Here is a 21,368-nt window from a genome sequence, read left to right on the forward strand (position 1 = left end):
ACCCCTAGCCCACTGCCCTAGTCCAGAACACCAGGGCAAGGAGGGATTTCGTCCCCAGTGCAGCAGAGCCAGCTATGAGGACCTGGCACCTGACTTCCGGTATGTCGGAATGTCAGAATGTTCCCCCATGTTGAGGGCTTGGTCCTCAGCCTGTGCTGCTGTTGGAAAGTAATGAAACCTTTGGAAAGTGAGGCCTCGCAGATGGCAGTTGAGCCATCAAGGCCTTCATCTTGAAGGGGATGCTGGGACTCCAACCCTCTCTGCTCCTTTCTCTTTGCTCCCTAGCCTCCATAGAGCAAGCAGCTTCTTCTACCACATGCTCTCACTGAGAGGAACTGCGCCACAACACAGTTTCCAAAGCAACCAGCCAACTCTGAAACAGTGAGATGAAGTAAACCTTCCCTCTCCATAAGCTGCTGGCCTCGGGTATTGCATCACAGCAGCAGGAAGATCATAGCTAATAAAGTTCCCAGAGGATGCTCAGCCACCTCGTTCCCCATCCCCACTCTGTTGATACTTACACTCGCCTGGCTGGAGGAGGGGTGGAGCGCTGCCTTCTGGGAGCTGGTGGGTATGTCATAGAACTGCTGTTTTTCTGGCTTCTAGGGAAAGGCCACAAAGAAGGGCAAGTTTGATTTCTCTTTTTGAAGGGTTTCCCACACAAATCCCTAAGTTCAGTGTTTTCTCTAATGAAAGACACGAATCCATGGACACTTGGAGGCTTATGGGCAAGTGTGTGTCTTATGCTATGATAGGCATGCTCAACCACCAACCTTAACTACTCTTTTTAAACTAAAATTAACTCTGTATCTTTTTCTCTGTGTCTATGTCTATCTCCCTGTCTCTCTGCCCCTCTCTCTCTGTTCCCCTCCCCCCTCTCTGTGTCTCTTTCTCTGTGTCTCTCTGTGTCTCTGTGTCTGTCTGTCTCTGTGTCTGTGTGTGTGTCTGTGTCTCTCTGTGTCTCTGTGTCTTTCTTTCTCTCTGTCTCTCTTTCTCTGTGTGTGTCTCTGTCTCTGTGTCTCTATCTATACCTCTCTCTCTCTCTCTCTCTCTCTCTCTCTCTCTCTCTCTCTGTATATGTTTAAGCATGGGCATATATGTACCATGACCCACGTGTGGAGCTGGGACTGGGGATTCTCCTGTCTCCACTTCCCATTTCACCATAAAAACACTGGGCTGAGAGCCTCAGTACCGTGCCTGGCTTTGTGTGGGTTCTGGGGATCTGAGCTCAGGTCTTCATACACTTGCTTTTGTTGTTGTTGTTGCTGTTGTTTCATTGGTTGGTTTTTGTTTTGTTTTGTCTAAGACAGGGTTTCTCTGTGTAGCCTTGGCTGTCCTGGACTCGCTTTGTAGACCAGGCTGGCCTCGAACTCACAGCCATCCGCCTACCTCAGCCTCCTGAGTGCTGGGATTAAAGGCGTGGGCACACACCTGGCAGTCTTCATATACTTGTAACACAAGCAGTTTATCTATAGTGCCACTTCCCCAACCCTAAGGCCTGTAATTAACATATAGTAAGCGTACATAATAATGAATTCCATTATGGTGATGGACTTGACGCTTTAAAAAGCGCCTTCATAGCTGAAGGTCTGGGGGTGGGGTGCAGGGGTACAGGCTCACACACATCCCAGCAGTCACCCAAGTAAATACTGGCAGCTCATCTTAAGGGAGTCAGCCTTCAGAATGAAGGAAGCTGAAAAGCCAAACGACACGGGGAACCCAGAGACTGGGCACCAAGGCTCAGGTGGGGAAGGGTTGCAGAGTGAGGCTCACCTTAAGGGTGGAGGAGACGAGCCTCTGGGCGGGCACATCATATACCTGGGAAGGGAGAGTCGGCAACGAGGCCCTTGTGGGTCTGGGAAGCTCGAAGAGGGTCTAGGAAAGAAGAAGAACGGAGTCAAGAGGGCCAAGATCCAAGTCACCTTCTGGACAACAACGACAGCATTGAGTGTTTGTCACTAGCAGGTGGGGCCATCCTGAGGCCATTACAGGCTGAGGCTAGCTGTGACTGCAGCCCAACACATAACCCTACAGTTATGTAAAACATTGTAAGGGTTTCTGCAAGCTTTAAAAACTTGATTATATAGTTCTCAAGCATAAATGTTGTAAGTGATAATGTCAAAGGTTGGAAGTACCTGTTGGAGTCTAGGAAGCATGGGATGCTGGCAGGTGGGGCCCATGGTGATGGGCATGTCTTCCTTACAAGGAGGACCACAGTGCCTGCATCAGATCCACCTGGGAAGTGGGTTAGAATATGGATTCTTGGTGCGCATGCCTGGTGAACTGAGTGCAGAGGGGGCCCTGGGAGCCTGCGGTAAACAAACGTGTCTCAGGATTGGAGGCCAGCCTCAAACACCCTATGAAGCCAAAGATTACTTTAAAGCCCTATTTTTTTTTTTAATTTTTATTTTTGGTCTCCATCCCAAGGGCTAGAATTACAGTCATGTACCAACTTTGCCTGGTTTTATATGATACTCAGGATCAAACCCAGGGTTTACCTAGGGTTTACCCAGGGCTTCATGTATGTTAGGCAGGCACTTTACCAACTGAGCTGCACTTCCTGCCTTGTTTTGTTTTGTTTTGTTTTAATAGGCTAAATGTTACAGTTTCCAGAACTTACAATACAAAGGAAAATGTACAATACAGTACAATATTGTCATGGGACAACACAGTACACAATAGGACATGTCATACCAAAGCCACAGGCTGAGGAGTAAGGTAAGAGAGGAAAAAAAAATTAAAGTTACTGAGATCCCAGAGGAAGATGGAGCACCTAACTAGGTCCCACAGAACCAGGCATTGTGTCGGGTACTTTCCAAGTTGGACCTTTGGGGTGGGGAGCCAGGATTTTAATGTGGAGATGGGATGGGAGGTACAATCCAGGCTGAGGAGCAGCTTCTGAGGACCAGGCCAGGGTCCCTTTCTTTATCACTATCCCTAGGACCCAACCTTGGGATGACTTGGTGAATAAAGACACAGTATCCCATGGAAACTGTCCCTGGCTGTCCCCCAGCTGCTGGATAAAGCTGCCACAAAGCCATATGACACAAATCTCTCCAAGTACACACTGCAGCCATCCAGGGCCCAAAACCACACTTTCTCTATATGACAACCACTTTCTTATTCACAAGGGACCTGGTTCCCAGGAGCAGGACTTATCTTAAGTGCTGCAAGCTGTCCAACACCTTGTCTGTCGTGTTTTACCTAAACCCACCTTTCCCTCACATTATAAGTCTGCAGCTGCTTGTGAGATGCCTCCAGCTCCCTGGGTTCAGCAATCTTCTGAACTCTGGCTTCAAAGATGGCTCAGTCAGTAAAGTACTTGCTTTGCAAACATGAATACTTAAGTTCAATCCCCAGAACCTTTGTAAAAATAGCCGGGCAGGCTGGGTGGTAGTGGTGGTGGTGGTGGTGGCAGTGGTGACAGCACACACCTTTAATCCCAGCACTTGGGAGGAAGAGTCAGGTGGATCTTTGTGGTTCGAGACCAGCCTGGTCTACAGAGTGAGCTCACAAATGCCCAGGGCTACACAGAGAAACCCTGTCTTAAACAAACAAACAAAAATAGCTGGGCATGGCTGTATCCATTTGTAACCCTAGCACTAAGGAGGTGGGGACCCCTGACCATCAAGCTTAGCAGAATGGGCAAGTTCCAAGCAAGTGGGAGACCTTGTCCCAAAAAACAAGATACAGCTGGTGAGAGGGCTCTCTCATTGGGTAAAGGCGCTCACCACCAAGCCAGGACAAACAGTGGAAGGAGAGAACTCTAGTAAATTGAACTCTGACTTTCCCATATGTGGCAAGCATGTGCCTCAAATAAATGCAGGGGAGGGGTTTTGCTTGTTTGTTTTTGAGACAGGATTTCACTCTTTAGTCCCAGCTGGCCTGGAACTTGCTACGTAGACCAGGCTGAACAGCCTCAAGCCCACAGAGATTCACCTGGAGCTGCCTCCTCCAGGTTTGGATTAATGATGTGTTCCATCATGCTGGGCTTAAATGTTGCCTTAAAATAACAAAACAAAGCAAGGTGGACAACTTGAGGCTGACCTCTGACCTCTCCATGTATATGCCCACATTCTCATCTATACACGCAAATGAGTGTACACACCCATAAACACAGTCGCACACAATCACACATGTATATATATACACCTATTAGAAAAATCAAAGCCTGGTTCTGTCCCCGATGGTCCTAGGCTGACTGACCCAGGATCAAACTTATCAATCCTTTGATTGCATTTTGAATTAAATCCACACCCAGCTTTCCCCTGCCCCTCCCTCTTAGACCTTTTCCAAGTCCTTCCTTGCCGAGTCCCTCAGGACTTCAGGCCCATTTTATGCAAATGTATCGTTTGTGGGTTACATGTGACTGTGGGAGCACCTACAGTTCACCCAGGGACTTTCCTGTGTGTGCCACTTCAAAAATGTCCCTTTTGGCGGGTGGGAGTGGTGGTGTTACATTTCAGATGGGGACAGTCCTCAGAGCTGTGGTTTCCAAAGCTTACAGAGGCAGAAGGACACAATTCCAAGTGAGGATCGGCAGGAAATCCGTCCCTTTACACTTGAAATACCAAAGAGTCCCTTCTCAGAATGGAAAACGTGTCCTCTGTGTGGTTTTGTGTGTGTTCTAAGTCACACACAAAAGGAAGTCGGGATGAAAGTAAAACAAAAACTCCGAAGAGTGGTTTTCCTGGGGAATGAGGTTCCAGGGGATGGAGGGGGGAGGGGAGAGGGGGAGTGGGGAGGGGGCGGGGCGGGGCATGGGCTCCTGGGAGATGCTTTTGTTCTGTTAGTGTGGATGCTAGTAGCTGAGCTATGCCTCTAGGGTCTGAAGGTAACAAACTGACAGGAGCTCTGCAGAAAGGTTAGCACCAGGGCTAGAGAGGTGGCTCCCGTGGGTAGAGGTGCTTGCTGCTAAGTTTGATGACCTGAGCTCAATTCCTAGGACTCACTGGGTGAAAACGAGTAGCTTCAGCCATGATCACTTAAAAAAAAAAAAAAGCCACCCAGAAAGCAGAGATGCTGAGGATAAAGATCTGTCTTTACTGTAAGGGAGACAGGCAGACACAGACTGACTTGAAAGCTTTAGTTCTCTCCCTGGGTTCACATCGGGCTGGCCAGGATGGGCAGTTTCACCTCCCAGGAATCCATAGCCTCTTGTGTAGCACACACAGAGAGCTATTTTAATCCAAAGGCACTCAGAGGCCTCACCCTGTTGGACATACCTACATGTATTTCTGACACATACATGAAACTCTCATGACAAATATGTTCCAGCCACCTTGGTTTTTAACGTGGGGGCCACTCTGAATCTTGGGAGACTGGCTCTGGTATAGAAGGAACCGGTGGGCTGGAGAGATGGCTCAGAGGTTAAGAGCACTGGCTGCTCTTCCAGAGGTCCTGAGTCCAGTTCCCAGCAACCACATGGTGGCTCACAACCATCTATGATGAGATCTGGTGCCCTCTTCCGGCCTGCAGGTGCACATACAGGTGGAACATTGTATACATAATACATAAATACATAAACGGAACCGGTGAAATGACTTGTTCCTTCAATGTCATCAGTCGAGTGCTCTCCCAATATGAGAAGAGACACAGGGTTCTGGAGAGTTCCTAGTGCTCATAATTCCTAATGCTAGTACCTGCCTCTGAAGTCAAGGGAGGCAGGACACCAGCCCTTTAAAATGAAAGAAGGAGGGAGAGGAGGAGAAGAGGAAGGAGGAGGAGAAGAAAGAAAGGAGAAGGAGGAAGAGCAGGAGGGAGAGGAGGAAGAGAGGAAGAGAAGAAAAAAGGGGAACAAGGAGAAGAGGGGGAGGAGGGAAAGGGAGAGGAGGAGGAGGACGCCCACCCGAATGCAGTTAGGAGAAAAGGCAGGGACGTTCCCCAGGTGCTTTCTGTGGTCCTGGAGAGCCTGCACAGGGTCAGTTCCCCTTCAGTGGCTGTGGTTTCTCCTGTTCACCACAGGGGCCCCCCTGGAAGGATGCATTCTCTGACTGGCTTCAGCAAGGCAGGCCTCGCTGCTCACACTGCACCTGTCCACTCGAGTTAAGCTTCGATTGTGAGATGGTAGTGACTCAGTTTCTCCCTCACGTTGTGTCAGTCTGCATGCAGATGGAGAGCGGAGCCTGCGCGTGGCATCTCGAGGCCGCGCTTGGGTGGACTCCCTGTGTCATTCAGCAGTGGAGCCTGGCCCTGTGCTGGGCACCGGGTAGGCTTGGGATCAGTGGGTGAGCATCACATCTGCTTTCCTTGGAGACTGAGACAGAGCTTTATCACCCCCCCCCCGCCACCCACCCCCTTGTACTGGTTTTGGAAGGACATTCAAATGAAAACGAGCTGGCGTGACTTTCCCCCATTTTAATTTACTTATAGTAAGTGCACACATGGGTGTCATAGTGCCCTTGTGGAGGTGAGAGGACGGTTTGTGGAGCCTGTCTGTTCATGATGTGGGCTATGGGCATCAAACTCAGGTTATCAGGTTTCTTCGTGGGAGGGTCCTTTACCTGGTATGCCATGGCATTGCCCACTCCCCCCGCCCCCAGTGATCTAATCTTAAAGAAATACCACTGAAGCAACCCCCGCCCCCAGCCCTGTCTCCCCAACACGAGTCAGCCACTAAGGCCTCTGTTGGCTACATGGCCAGGGGAGATGTGTCATTTTAGTAGCATGCCAAATGTCAGATGGTAGAAGATGCCTATGGTCATCGAGCGCTAAGGCCAGGGGGGGGTTGTTTTGTTTGTTTGTTTGTTTGTTGTTTGTGAGACAGGACTTCATGTAGCAAAAGCTGGCCTTCAGCTCACTATGTAACTGAGGCTGGTCCTTAACTCTCCCCCCCCCCCTGCCTCCATCTGCTGCCTGCTGGGATTGTGAGTGTGCTTGCCCCACCAGGTCTGGTTTACACGATGGTTAGGATGGCCCCTAGCACTTGAAGCATGCTGGGTAAACATTCCACCAGCTGAGCTTCAGCTCCCAGCTGTGTGGACTGTCTTTTGTTTTGTTTTGTTTTGTTTTTCGAGACAGGGTTTCTCTGTGTAGCCTTGCCTGTCCTGGACTCGCTTTGTAGACCAGGCTGGCTTCAAACTCACAGCGATCCACCTGCCTGTTCTTGAACTACTTATTGAGGACCTGGCTCATGCAAGGTTCTGGGGGCATAGGGCAGAATACAATAAAAGCCCCTGCTCATTATCTTGTTTAATTTTCTCCTTACTCAACCCTTCTCCCTGAGGAGAACCATCTGTGTGGGTTCTAGTCTTTCTAGCCCACACAGTCACCTGCATACAAGTACACACACACACACACACACACACACACACACACACACACACAGAGAGAGAGAGAGAGAGAGAGAGAGAGAGAGAGAGAGAGAGAAGGGGGGAGTTGCTTTGGCTCTTCCCCCTAGTCTTTTGTTAAAGGATTCAACCACACAGAAACACTCCATTCTGATCTCTGTGTTGTGGTTTGCCATGAGATGACAGAAACAAAAGATGATATTCTGGGGCAGGTTTTGGAGGTGGGATGGGAATGGATCTGCAGATAAATGCACTTGCCACCAAGCCTATCCCTGGGACCTGCACATGGAAGGAAGGAGAAAACCAACTCTTGAAAGCGTCCTCTTATTTCCAAGCATGTACGGTGGCCCAGGCATGCTCTGGTCCCAAATAAATAAGTAAACGAGTGAAAAAAAAAAAAACCTTGCAAAATATCTATAACCAACACTCTCCCACACACACACTTGGGGACTTTTGGGGTTGCGCTAGTTCCTTTGTGGCCACCCCTCACCTCCTCATCTCTGTCTGTCCTCCTGTATGCTTCTGCCACAGTTGTAGGAGTGAATGGTCTGGGTGAAGGCTGATGCGTGTCTTGAATGTGATGAGCAGTGCCTGGCCTTTGACATGGCATGAGTTGACCCATCACGGGTCCCTCTTGTCTCTAGTGGTGTCTGTGATGTGAGCTCCTTGCACACGCCTCCATGGGCCTTCAACTGATACCACACGTTGGTCAGTCTTGGTGAGATGGGCAGTCACAGGGATGCTAAGAGGGTGCTTGATAGGGCTCTGAGGTCCTGCTTCCCACATTTGATCTGATGAACAGCAATAGCTAGGGTGTGTCGAAACCCCTGGGTGTTCCCGTACACTTTACCTGTGCTTTCATTTGGAGACACACTCACCTGTTTGGGGAGGCTCAGAGTCTTTTCACAGATGATCCTGGCACTGGAGGGTGAGTCAGGCAACTCGTAGACTTGGGCAGCAGCTGGCAGTGGCCCCTCTACCCAGCCCTTCATTGGCTCATACACAGGCCCCGGAGGTGGTGGGCGGAACAAATTGGGCACCTGGTAAGGCGCCTCTGAGCTGGTGAGATCTGTGTCCAGGTCTCTCAGGAACGGGTGACAGGGTCTGTCTGCAGGGGTTTCTTGGAGGATCTGGAGTCGGTTGGCAGGAGCCAGGCCTTGCCTCCCGTGAAGCACACATTTCCACCAGCCCTCGCTTTCTGGCACATTTTGTTCCACTATGGTTAGGATGTCCCCTCTGGAGAAAGCCAGCTCGTCGGAACAATCAGGATGGTTGTCATAAAGTGCCTTGGCCAACAGGATCTGGAGGAAAGAATGTCCCGGTTACAGTTGTTGCCAGTGGCTACACCAGGCCACCAAGAAACCACAGCACATGCCTCCAGGCCACTTTCACGGCCCTGCCTTGGAGGCTCTGGCTCTGCTTGCTCTTCCCAACCTTAGGGTTTTTGGAGATGCCACGTCCTCTGGGGTGCTTTGCCCGCACCCCAAGTGCAAGAGGAGTAGCCCTAATAAGCCCTTTTATAACTGTGTGGAAGCTATGACTCCTGTAGTTACATGCTTGCCTGCTGCATGCTGACACTGTGTCAAAGTCCCATGTATACCACCTTTGTCTTGAAATTCTTACCTACTCTGAGCCTTGGTTTCCTTATGGGTACAGCGAGAATAACACTGATTTCTGTGAGTGAGTTTATTACTCGAATGAAATGCGTCTTCGCATACATATGTATATTTAAATTTTGTTTACTTATTACTCTATCCCCATCATCAGGCTCAGGCCCAGGGATAAGGGAGAAGCTTGAGGGATGTTTGTTAGCTGGTGCCTCACACCTGCACTTCTAGCACTTGGGGAGCAGAGACAGAAGGATTGAGAGTTCAAGATCTGCCTAGACAACTTAGTGAGCCCTGCTTCAAAAAAGCAAGAAAGAGCTAGTGGTGTAGCTCAGTGGTAGAGTGCTTGCCTCACCAGCACTAGGCACAGAGTAAGTACTTGGGGGTAGGGGACAAGATGGAAAGGTTGTTACAATCTCCACTGTCCCTGCCTGGAAGAGCTCCAATTCTTCATATATGTCAGAGGCACACTAATTTAACACTTTTTGCCAAGAACACTTAAAACGCTTTACAAAAATATCTTCCACTGTGTGTGTCTGTGTGTGTGTGTCTCTCTGTGTGTGTGTTTGTGTGTGTCTGTGTGTGTGTGTGTGTCTGTGTGTGTGTGTGTGTCTGTGTGTGTACGTGTATGTGTGTGTCTGTGTGTATGTGTGTGTGTGTGTGTGTGTGTGTGTGTGTGTGTGTGTGTGTGTGTGTGTGTAGTGCCCGAGGACGATCAAAGAGGCAGTGGAGAGGTGTAAGCTATTCAACACGAGTGCTAGGCACCAAACTCAGCTCTCTTAATTGCTGAGCCATCTCTGCAGCCCCCCTTCAGGGGGCTTCTTAACCTATCCTTGGAAATACTCAGACTCTTCAAACTGGCCTGTGAGGGGCTTCCACACACCTAGGAGAGTGGACCACCTCCCTGGTCAACCTACCTGTTCTCCCAGACAGGTAGTGAGTGATGGAGTCATAGCATGCCGGCAGAGATTTCCCCATGGTGAGCCACAACCACAGGGACTTTCCAATATGAAGTTGAAAAGGAGAGGGCTGGCTTGGTACTCCTAGGCTCTGCCTGTTTCGTATGTTAACACACTTTTCTTCAGAATTTCAGCAAACATTTAAGAAATGCAGCTGCTGTATGGCACTGGCCCCATGCTTGAGTTTTTAGAAACCTCAGTTTCCATCCTGTCACTCCCTTCTCACCATCTTTCAGTGCCTAGGTATCCTTAAGGTCCAGAACCTTCCAAACCCTTTGTGATTTTCCATGTCCCACGCTTCCTCACCAGGATTGAAGTCTTGACTATGCGCTTTCCTCACTACCCCCAAACATTCAATCAGCATTTTACCCTTGGGATACCACACATCCTTCTAGACTCTTCTTGAATGCCACTTCCTGAAAAAGGAATTTCTGATGCCACTCTGCAAAGCAGACTGGTTCTTCCGGCCTGCTTAGGATCTTCCCGGGTCCATAGTCATATCTAACTCACAGAGGACAACAACCCTTCTCCCTCTCAGCTGTGTCCCCAGGGTCCACATTAGCCATTTGTTGGTCTCATGATGGATGGGGCGGGAGCCACCTGCTGTAGGGACCATTGAGTCTTTAGGAGGTAAAAAGCCAGAGCATGGAACCTAGTTCTGTCTAAAGTGGGAGACCAGGGGCTTTCTGTGAGTCCGTGCTGACCCTTTAAGCAATAGTTAGAAAGAATGCTCACAGAAGGGGACCAGAATATCCTGGTATACCCTCCCTGGAGTGTGAACTCATGGTTTCCTGTGGGGGCTTGCAGAAACCAGCTTAAAGGGTGGGGTTGTATGTTCTCCTGGTGTGTTGACCACAGGCTCAGACTTAGTGAAGCAACGGGATACTTTTCTAGAGTTTCTGTTTGGTTTTGTTGTTGTTATTGTTTTGTTTTTGTTTGTTTGTTTGTTTGTTGAGACAGGGTTTCTCTGTGTAGCCTTGGCTATCCTAGACTCACTTTGTAGACCAGGGTGGCCTCGAACTCACAATGATCTGCCTACCTTGGCCTCTGAGAGCTGGGATTAAAGGCATGCGCCACCACGCCCGGCTTCTGTTTGTTTGTTAAATGTTGCCTCTCTGTAGTCCAGGCTGACCTTAAACTTCTGATCCTCCTGTCTCTACCTCCCGAATACAGGAATAGTGTGTGTGAGCTCCTGTGCCTAGTCGATTACTTTATATCTGCTGGAGATTCACAATTTCACCTCTTTGAAAGCTAGTTATTAGTAATCCTATGACTCAGGGGGCTGAGGCAGAAGGTTTACTGTTAGTGTGTAGCCACCTTGGGCTATAGTGTAAGTTTCAGACATGGACTATGAAGTGAGAGCCTGTCTCAGTGAGGGGTGGGGGTGGGAGGTAGGTGGGAGACAGACTGAGAGAGGAGAGAGGAGATAGAAAAGGATAACTTATCTATTTTGGGGAAATGAAAAGCCAAAGCTCGCCTTCACCCTTCTTTATGTTCTTGTGAAATCCATCCAATGAACTTTTGAAGGGAGGGCCTATCACCGCAGTGCACAGCATCTGTGGGTGTCAGGGAGCAGTTGTTGAAAGCAGCTGAGCCACACTGTCCAGACAGCAGTGGCGTCTTCTGGGTCTGGACACTCAGGGAGGCAGGGGTGTTTCCAGCAAACAATGGGTCTTTAGGATCATCCAAGCCAGGAAGCAGCTGCCCTACGGGGCACCCACAGCTGGGCTGGATCACTAGCAGCTGCCTCAACCCTGAGCTACGGTTTCCTCCAGCTGACTGCCTGCTGCCTTGACACATCTTCAAGTACAAAGTAACCTAAATATGTTACACTACAAGTCCCTTTTGTAAGCTAGGTCTTTATAAATAGCGCAGGGTATCTATGGATGCTTACAGCAATCAATTGAATTGCAGGGCTGGAGATGGAGCCTAGGGCCAAGAGATGTTACCAAGCATGCTAGGTAAGCAACAACAAAATCTCCTGTCCTAGGTCACCAAATTTTAATAACAGCGATAATTAAAATTTGTTAGACAGGAATAATAAGACAAGATGGGCAAGGTGCCCCAAGCTTGTAACAGACTCCAGCGTTGGGAGGGCATGCCGGTGAGTTAGGAGATCAAGATCATCCTGGTCTATAGAAAACCTGGTCTCAGCCGGGCATGATGGCACACGCCTTTAATCCCAGCACTAGGGGGGCAGAGGCAGGTGTATCACTGTGAGTTTGAGGCCAGCCTGGTCTACACTGAGAGTCCAGGATGGCCAAGGCTACACAGAGAAACCCTGTCTCGAAAAACAAAACAAAACAAAACAAAACAGTCCCCCAACCCCCCCCCCCAAAAGAAAGAAAAGAAAAAGAAAACCGGGTCTCAAAAGGTCAAATCAAAACCCCAGCAATGACAGTACCAGAAGAGGAGTGAAACACACGTGGGAAGTCTTGGAACAGAGTGAATTATATGGAATGAGACACTATTTTAATTGAGTGCTCAATAGTTTTATATCACAAACTCCCAGAGGCCTCGGGTGTGGGCTGTCTTGTCTCCATTTTACAGGTAAGGAAACAGAGGGGCAGAGAGATCTAATCCTCTGTCCTAAGTCCCTTGGGCTCTATGGGCCTCTTCCCATCTATTTTTGTTTGTTTGGGACTTTTTTTTTTTGGTTGGTTGGTTGTTTTTGTTTTTTCAAGGCATGGTTTCTCTGTGTAGCCTTGGCTGTTCTGGATTCACTTTGTAGACCAGGCTGGCCTCAAACTCACAGTGATCCACCTGCCTCTGCCTCCTGAGTGCTGGGATTACAGGCATGTGCCACCACTCCTGGCTTCTTCCCATCTGTTTTGACCCACTCCTTGAAAATCTCTCCTTAGTCTCCAGGGAGAATAACATTTTACACACACACACACACACACACACACACACACACACACACACACACACACACCTACCTGAGCCTGTTTAAAATCTGGAATGGCTCACAACTTCATTTAGGATACCATCTAAGCTCCTAGGGTGGCTCTGAGGCCATGGCCCGCCCTCAGGCAGGCCCTTCCTGTCCTCATTGACGGTCTGCCAACCATATTCTTCTTGGGTTTTCCATAATGCTGTCAGCTTCGAACCCTTCCCTTGCCATTCCGTATGCCCAGAACACTATTTTTACCAGACCTTTGCATGACTGGTTTCCAGATCAAGGGGCACCTCTGCAAAGACTGCCTCCCTTGGCTCAGAGTTGGTCCCACATGACGGCCCTATGGTAGAGCCCAGTGGGACAAGTCATGGCCAGTTGTCATGTAGGGAGAGGAGATACCACAGCAGCCCCATGGTGTGACAGCAGCAGTAAGTCATCACTGTGCACCTAGGCTCCTGGCATCACCATGCATAGTTTTTTGAAAATAACATATGGAAGCAGTTGACAGCCACAGCAACGGAACCTGACAGCGGTCCAGCAGTCTCTGAGGGTGGCGCACAAGCTATTCTTTAATTGGGTGTTAATTTAGAAACATTGGCAGGGATATTTAAGTGACAATGCAGGACACATGTCTATCTCTTTTTATAGGCACATGGGCAGATAGATTTCATGCACAAAACAGAGGTGTTCTTATTTTAAAATGTAGAAACAAGCAAGGCCCAGTGGCACATGAGTGTAATACCAGCACGCAGGGAGGCAGAGGCAGGTGGATCTCTGTGAGTTTGAGGCTAGCCTAGTCTACAATATGAGTCCAGGACAGCCAAGGCTACACAGAGAAACTCTGTCTCAAAACCCAAACCCAACCAAACTAACAAGCAAAACAAAAACAAAAAGCCCACGTAGAAATATTTTATTTTGGGTTGGAGAGATGGCTCAGAGGTTAGGAGCACTGACTGCTCTTCCAAAGGTCCTGAGTTCAATTCCCAGCGACCACATGGTGGCTCACAACCATCTATAATGAGATCTGGTGCCCTTTCTGGTGTGTAGGTATACATGCAGGCAGAAACTTGTATAAATAATAAATAAATGAATTTAAAAAAAAATATTTTATTTTGTGTGCATGAGTGTGTGTGTGTGTGTGTGTGTGTGTGTGTGTGTGTGTTGCACTTGTACCATAGCACACATGTGGAGATCAGAGAGCAATTTGCTAGAGTCAGCTTTTCCTACAATATGGTCTCCAGATAGAGCTCAGGTCAACAGGATGGTAACAGGTCTCCTCACCACCCTTTCCCCACTGAGGCTCACTGACCCCAGGGCATTCTTCATTCTTGCTTTTATGAAAAAGTCTTTTTAAACAACTGTTGTATCTGTTCCTTGCTGGCTAGGGTAAGTTTTATGGATTTTTTGCTTTGTTTTTATTGCTTGTTTTAGATAATCCTTAGTTTATTCTTTAGTCGTTTTTATTTTATTTCACGTGTATGGATGTTTTACCTGCATGTATATCTGTGTACCATGTACATGCTCGGTACCTGAGGAAGCCAGAAGAGGACATCATATTCTTCCTGGAACTGGAGTTTACAGACATCTGCTAGCCACCATGTGGGTGCTAGGAATTAAACTCTGGTCCTCTGGGAGAGCAGCCAGTGATCTTACAATCCCCCTTTTTTGTTTTTTTGAGACAGGGTTTCTCTGTGTAACCTTAGCTGCCCTGGACTCCCTTTGTAGACCAGGCTGGCCTCGAACTCACAATGATTCACCTGCCTTCCAGAGTGCTGGGATTACAGGTGTGCACCACATGCCCAGCTGCAACCAGTGCTCTTCGTCCTAATCATCTCTATAGGTTCCTATAGTTTTGAGACAGGATCTCATATAGGCCATACTGGTCTATATTCCCTAAATAGCTGAACTTCTGATCCTCCTGTCTCTACCTCCTAAATTCTGGGGCTACAGATATGTGTCACTACACCTAGTGTGGGAGAAGCATATGGCCATCCAGACACTGATCACTTTCAGTTCCTCTAACTCCCATGTTCACACATCCTCAAGCCCTCCCCTGGAACCTCACATTTCTCTCCCTCTGCCAGCAGGCAGCCTCCTCACCCTTCATCCGACCAAGCCCTCACCCTCAGGTAGAAGTGCCCATGGACACTCTTGCACACACTCATCTCCATAAACAGCCAGGAAAAGGAAAAAGAAAGGAACAGGCATTTGGAAGGCAGAATCAGGAGCATCTTAGGGCCGAAGACAAAGAACAGCGGTGACCTCACTGCAGGGGGACATTGTATACCCGCAAGAATCAGTGTGCAACCTCTATTCAACTGGAGGAAGAGGCTGATCTGCATTACAGTTGGAGACATCTAGAAGGTCATCCACCCACCCACCCACCCATCATCTGTACATCCACCCACCCACCCATCCATGCATCACCTACTCATCCACCCACCCATCCACCTGCCCACTCATCCATCTACCCACCCATCCACCACCCACCCATCCATCCATCACCCACCCATCACCCACCTATCCACCACCCATCCATCAATCCATCCACCCACCCATCCATCAATCCATCCACCCACCCATCCATCTACTCACCTACCAGGACATGTACAAATATGAATGTACCCCTGCCAGGAGCCCTCTGAAAACACCACAGTAAGCAAGACAGTTTCTGACCTATGTAATGCACCTTCTGATGGGTAAGGCTTGTCTCTACTCAAACTCCACAGAACTAAACATCCAATATCCACAGAAGTAGACAAGAGGCTTCATGAGTGTGACAGAAAAGAAAATATGGGGAAAATTAAAGAATCTTTGCCTGTTGTTGGGAAAGTTGTGGTAGGAGAGGGAAATCTTCCTAGGACAGTTGCTATCTGGGGGGGTGTTGACTTAGTCAGATGGGGGTGTTGGGAAGGCCTGTCAGCAGAGAAAGAGAAATAGGGGAAGCCCCAGGTGAGGGTGTGAGGGTGGGTGAGTGGAGGAGTTAGAGGAACTGGGAAGCAAGCAGCTGGACGGCCGTACACAGTCCTGGGACTTCGATTTCTGCTATGGCTACTATTATACTCTGTGGTGACATGGGAAGTGTATGGAGTTCAAGGCAAATAGGCTAATGATGCCAAAGAATGGGTGGAGTCAGCTTTCCCTTGGCTGCTGGGAAAGGCTGGGGCAGTGCTGGATCCACTGGGAGAGGGCCTTGTGGAAGGCGGGAAAGGTAACTACCAGAGGCAGGAGCCTCATGGCGCAAGGGTTGATGGGTCCTCATGATTCTACCATCACCAGAAGCCAGAGGAAATGGAGTAGTGTCCTGTCCTGGCTCTAAGTAGGGCCAGCTGCAGCCCAGCTCCATCCCGACCTTCATTTTCTCCACGCCTAAACCTGACTCTCCTCTGCAGGCTGGGCGGGGGTGGGGGTGGGGGTGGGCACAGTCCCTGCCTGTCCCTCAGCTGTGCCTTTGATTTTTCATTTGTCCAGTTTATGGAAAGGACCAAAATGCAGAAAGTCATGTGTCAGATCAGGAGGACAGGTCTGGATGGTTCCCCTCATTATGAGGCGTTTAAGACCAGGGAGCTTAGAGGACTTCTATGCCCACGGTCACCCAGCAGAGACAGCGCATCGTGCTCAGGTCACCCTGAAGGCTGTCACTGTCGCATCTCCATAGTCTTCTACCTCAGCTTTATGTCTAATTTGCTAAACGAGTTCAAATCTAGAATGAGCTGGTTTAAGAATGGCCGTAGGCCGAGGGCATGCCTCTCTGCTAGGAGTTGCCTGGCACCTGCAAGGCCCTGGGCTGCACCCCAGCGCCGAAGCAACAGTGAAACATGGAGACGGCACATAAGGTCTGGGCAGGAATTAGTTCTGGTAGAGCAGCCTCTATGAGACGCACGGGTGAGGTGGGGACTGTGGTGTGCACAGGCCAACTTTAAAGAGTCACTTTGCTTTTCAAAGGACCAAGCCAAAGAAAAGAAAAGTAGCAGACTGGTGAGATGGCTTGCCAAGCAAGCGTGGTGACGTGAGCTTGATCCCCAGTGTGCATATAAAAGTGCAAGAAGAGAACTGACTTCATAGAATTCCTCTGACCTTCACATGCACACGCGCGTGCGCACACATACACATTATACACATCACCCACACATACACACAGTAATAATAATTAACAACAACAACAACAACAACAATAGATAAGAAAGCCATCACTAAGGGGGTCAAGGGAAGTAGTGTGCTGCACACACCCCTAAGCTGGCTTTAAAAGGCCTGCCTTGCTTCTCTTGGAAGATGAAGGTCAATGCCACTGAGTGTGAGCTCCTGTGCCCAAGTCAGCGTTCCCCAGAGTCCCTGAGTGTCCTGCTATTTTGAACTCTTCTCTTCTTCCTTCCTTCCCTCTTTCCAAATTGGGGGTCAGCCAGCATGATGGTGTCCAGGCCTGCTTCCTGCTTGTTTTATCTTTCACAAACTTCCCCGTCTCCAGACTCCTCTGCTTCTAAAATAAACAAGGTTGCAGCTGGGGACAGAGAAGTCCTGCAGTGGCTTCCACTGAAGCCAGGGACACTGGAGGGTCTAACACATAGTGAGACCATAGCAAGAGACAGCAGAGGAAAGAGTGCTCCTGGCAATGGCAGCCCGTGTTGTTTGGAAGGGCCGGGCGGCAGGCTGAGCAAGGGCCTCTTTTGAACTACAGTTTTGACACAGAGCCACATTGAACACTTCAGCCTTCTGTCTCATGGGTTCCATGGCTTATTTTCAAGAATTCTGAATTTTTAGAGAAGGTAAAGGATTCACACTTCCCTTTTGAGATCCACAAAACAATAGTTACATAGAAACTACGCTTAAAAAAAAAAAATACACTACCGGGCTGGAGAGATGGCTCAGCAGTTAAGAGTGATTGGTGCTCTTCCCGAGGACCCAGGTTCAATCCCCAGTACCTATATAGTGGCTCACAAACATTTGTGATTCCAGTTCCAGGGGCTCTAATGCCCTACTTTGACCTCCATGGGCACCAGGCACAAATGTGGTGCATATACATATACACAGGCAAAAAAAATATATATATATATATGCATACACTGGCCAGTGAGATGGCTCCTTGGGTGAAGGTATTTCCTGTGCAGGTCTGACAATGTTAGTTTGAGCCCCGAACCTGACATAAAGGAAAGAACCCGCTCTACAAAGTTGTCATTTGCTCACCCAAACCACGGCACAGATGAGCCCCCATCAGACACAAATCCTAACACTATATAAAATGTGAACAACACACATGCTGTCCATGTGGGAAGCCATCTGCTGTGTAGGAAGTGAGAGGTCCCCATGGATGAGGGCTCCAACAGAGGTCACTATATATCTTTTTGGGGAGGCTAAGCTTGGGGACAGTTTGTATATAGGGACGCAAAGCTCAGCTAGGAATGACCATAGTAGACCAAATGGTCTTCTTATCCATTGGACTCAGAATGCCTTATTTTCCATCATAAAACAAACAAACAAACCCACATTATGTTTAGAAAAAAAAAAAGAAAGAGAAAGAAAAGTTTCCAAGAGCACAGTAGAAAACCCCCTCCCTCACCACCTCCGAGCTTTCCACCCACATTCTCTGAAAAGGGAAGGGGGGGGGTCCTTGAGGAAGAAGCAGAGTGCCTGACTGACACTTCCCTGGGGTGTCACTTCTGACATGAGGTAACATCTAGAAGCCAGGAGGGTCAGATGCTCTGAGGAGCTGGAGCACAGAGACAGTGTGAGTGAGACTCACTCAATCCCACATCCTTTCTACGATCCCCGTGTGTCATCAAACATCCCTTGCCTGTAATTCACCAAAAAAGGAAGAGAAAATCCTCACGTGTATGTGAAAGGCAGAGATCCCCCTCCCGTCTCAGAAAGCGCTCCATCTGATGTTTTGAGACAGGGTCCCTCTCAGAATCTGGAGCTCAGTTGTTCAGCTTTAGCCCGGCCAGCCAGCAAGCTCTAGGGGTCTTCCAGACTCCGCCTCAACCCACACCTTCCCCCAGTGCTGGGGCTGGCGACACGCGATGGCTTTTTAGTGGATCTGGGAATCTGAACTTGGGTTCTCCCACTTGCCCAGAGAGCTCATTTCCACTGAGCTGCTGCCTCAAACCCTAGAGCCACTGGATTTTGAAACTGTTTGCTCCCACAGCCCGAGCACAGGCCCATAGCGAAGGCACAGAGAAGCCAGGACGGGGACCACGACCTGCCAAAGTCGAGGAAATGTGCTTGCAGATGCACAAGTATCAAGTCCTTATGTTGGACGAGACTCCCAGCTCCAGGCTAGTCTGGGAGGAAGAGATGAGTCTCTAGGCAGTCAAGGGGGGGGGGTGGTGCTGTCCTGCTCCACCTCCACCCTCATGCAGCCAGCTCTGGGTCCTGTGCACAAAGATCCAGCAGGACAGGTGGCTCAGCTGGCACCAGGGCCTGCCACCATGGGACATATTAGCCATAGTGGTAGTAAGACACAGTGGCATTCATGACACTAGTGAAAGGAGCTATGTGCCCACTTTCCTCCACCCTGGTGCTATCCTGTAAACACCAGACCAGCAGCTCCCCTTCTTCTACCTCTCTCTCCAGCACCTGCCATCCATGATCCTCTGTGATTCTGTCTTCCCATTGTTGTCTCTCTTTCCTACGTCATCACAACCCTCTGGCATAAGAAGGAAGCATGCTCCTCCCTCTCTCCCCAGCCCTTCTCCATTCCTCTTTCTGTCTTCATTTTTTTTTTCCATACTGAGGTTCTAATCCTGGGACCCAGAGCAGCCAGACTCCCACATGCCTTTCTAAGTTTTTATTTTGAGACAATCTCGTTTAGTTGCTCAGGCCAGCCTTGAACTTGTGATATTTCTGTCTCCACCACCCAAGAACTGGGTTAACAAGCCTATGCTACCAGGCCTAGCGTAAAGCTGCTTCTTTGTTTGTGGTTTTTTGTTTTGTTTCTTGAGAGAGTGTTTTTCTGTGTAGCCTTGGCTGTCCTGGACTCCCTTTGTAGACGAGGCTGGCCTCAAATTCACAGTGATCTGCCTGCCTCTGCCTCCCTGAGTGCTAGGATTAAAGGTGTTTGCCAACATGCCTGGCCTGTTTGCTGTTTTTTGTTTTTTCCAGATAGGGTGTCTCTGTGTAGCCCTAACTGTCCTAGAACCAGCTCTGTAGATCAGGCTGGCCTTGAACTCATGCAAATCCACCTGCCTCTGCCTCCTGGGAATACTGGGATTAAAGACATGTGCCACCACAGCTCGGAATGAAACTGCTTCTTCTTTTTTTCCCCTGCCGTTTTTTGAGACAGGATTTCTCTCTGTTAACCTTGGCTGTCCTGGACTTGCTTTGTAGACCAGGCTGGCCTTGAACTCACAGCCATCCGCCTGCCTCTGCCTCCTGAGTGCTGGGATTAAAGGTGTGCACCATCACCCCTGGCCCTGAAGCTGCTTCTTAACTGTTACTTTGAGAAAATTTCCACAGCTATGTGTACACTAAAACAAAATTCCATAAGTTATAGGGAACCGAGAAAGTCACCTAAAATAGAAGAAGAAAAAAAGAAAGAAAAAAAAAAAAGAAAGAAAAAAGACTTCCTATTTAACGCCCAGAACTTGCCCTCAGAATCCTACTATACAGCCAGTTGTTCCCCGTGCTGATGCTGCTCCTCCTTCCTCCCAGCCAGCTTTGCTGCATCAGCAAGGGGACTTGGGACGTTTAAATGAGGTAACAACCAAGCAGTTATTTTGAAGCATCCTAGATGCAGGCACTGGAGGGGGTTGCTGGCCCTGGAGTGCTTTGTGGAAACAGTGAGAAGTAGCTGAAGCTGAAGGGGAACAGCTGTCTGGACTGAGCTGAAAATTCCCAACTGTCTCTAGAATGTGTATAAAGTGACCTGGTGACATTCCTCTGAAAGGATGTTACTAGGACATCCCCCCTCCTTGGTTACTTTTTATGCAATGTGACATTTAAGGTTTTTTTTTTCCTTTTAAACTGGGCAATATGCCACCTTTGTTTTGTCTTTGCCCCAGGCTCTTGTTAGGTACTGGATAGCCCAGGCTAGTCTCAAGCTTGTGACAAGCCTCCCTTTTCAGCCTGAGATTTCATATATTTACACACTTCCCCAGATACACAGAAAGTAACAAAAGTCTGATTTTGTTTCCTAACCTCCTTCCTGAGATACCAATCTTTTAAAAACTATGATTGCCTACTTCCTGGAGGCTCAGGAAACTGACTGAAATAACCCCAGAGACCTCCACACAGGCCCCTGGCAATCCACAGTGCAGGGAAGGGCGTCAGATCGGAGAGAGGCAGTCACACTCACCTTCATCTCCGCCCTTTATGGACACAAAGGCAGTCCCTCCACAGCCTCCTCTGGAAACAGCACCAGTGGAGAGATCCCTGCTCACAGCCCCCCAACTCTCGGCAGTGTCCCTGCTGTAAGGCAGAGGACACCGTAGCTGACAGGGCGCTCTAGCACCTGCTCAGGCAGGTCTCTCTGGACAGAAAGCAGCAGCCACTGTGAGGGGCGGGCACACGGATTCCCCGCAGCCCTTCTGCTGGGTTTCCTGCTGTCTATCTGGAAGCCGACAGCCATGGTGACTGCCTTGGCCAGAGGCACCAGGGACAAAGAAGGGAATAAACTTGATGA

General features: G+C 49.1%; 1 protein-coding gene across 6 annotated transcripts in view; it reads right to left on the minus strand.

The window, feature by feature from the left end:
* Positions 1 to 21,368, minus strand: part of CASS4 (Cas scaffold protein family member 4) — a 38,394-nt gene that overhangs the window by 9,116 nt on the left and 7,910 nt on the right. For 2 of the 6 annotated variants that reach the window (XM_084774402.1, XM_084774407.1), the window contains exons 2-4: positions 8,168 to 8,590; positions 1,774 to 1,875; positions 522 to 602 (exon numbers count right to left, since the gene is read on the minus strand). In XM_084774402.1, coding sequence (XP_084630528.1) covers positions 522 to 602; positions 1,774 to 1,875; positions 8,168 to 8,590 — 606 coding nt within the window. The remainder of the gene's footprint in view (positions 1 to 521; positions 603 to 1,773; positions 1,876 to 8,167; positions 8,591 to 21,368) is intronic. The other 4 variants (XM_084774403.1, XM_084774406.1, XM_084774404.1 and 1 more) reach the window with 4 other exon arrangements.

Source organism: Acomys minous (genome assembly GCF_964271855.1).
Source record: "Acomys minous genome assembly, chromosome: 3".
NCBI lineage: Eukaryota > Metazoa > Chordata > Mammalia > Rodentia > Muridae > Acomys > Acomys minous.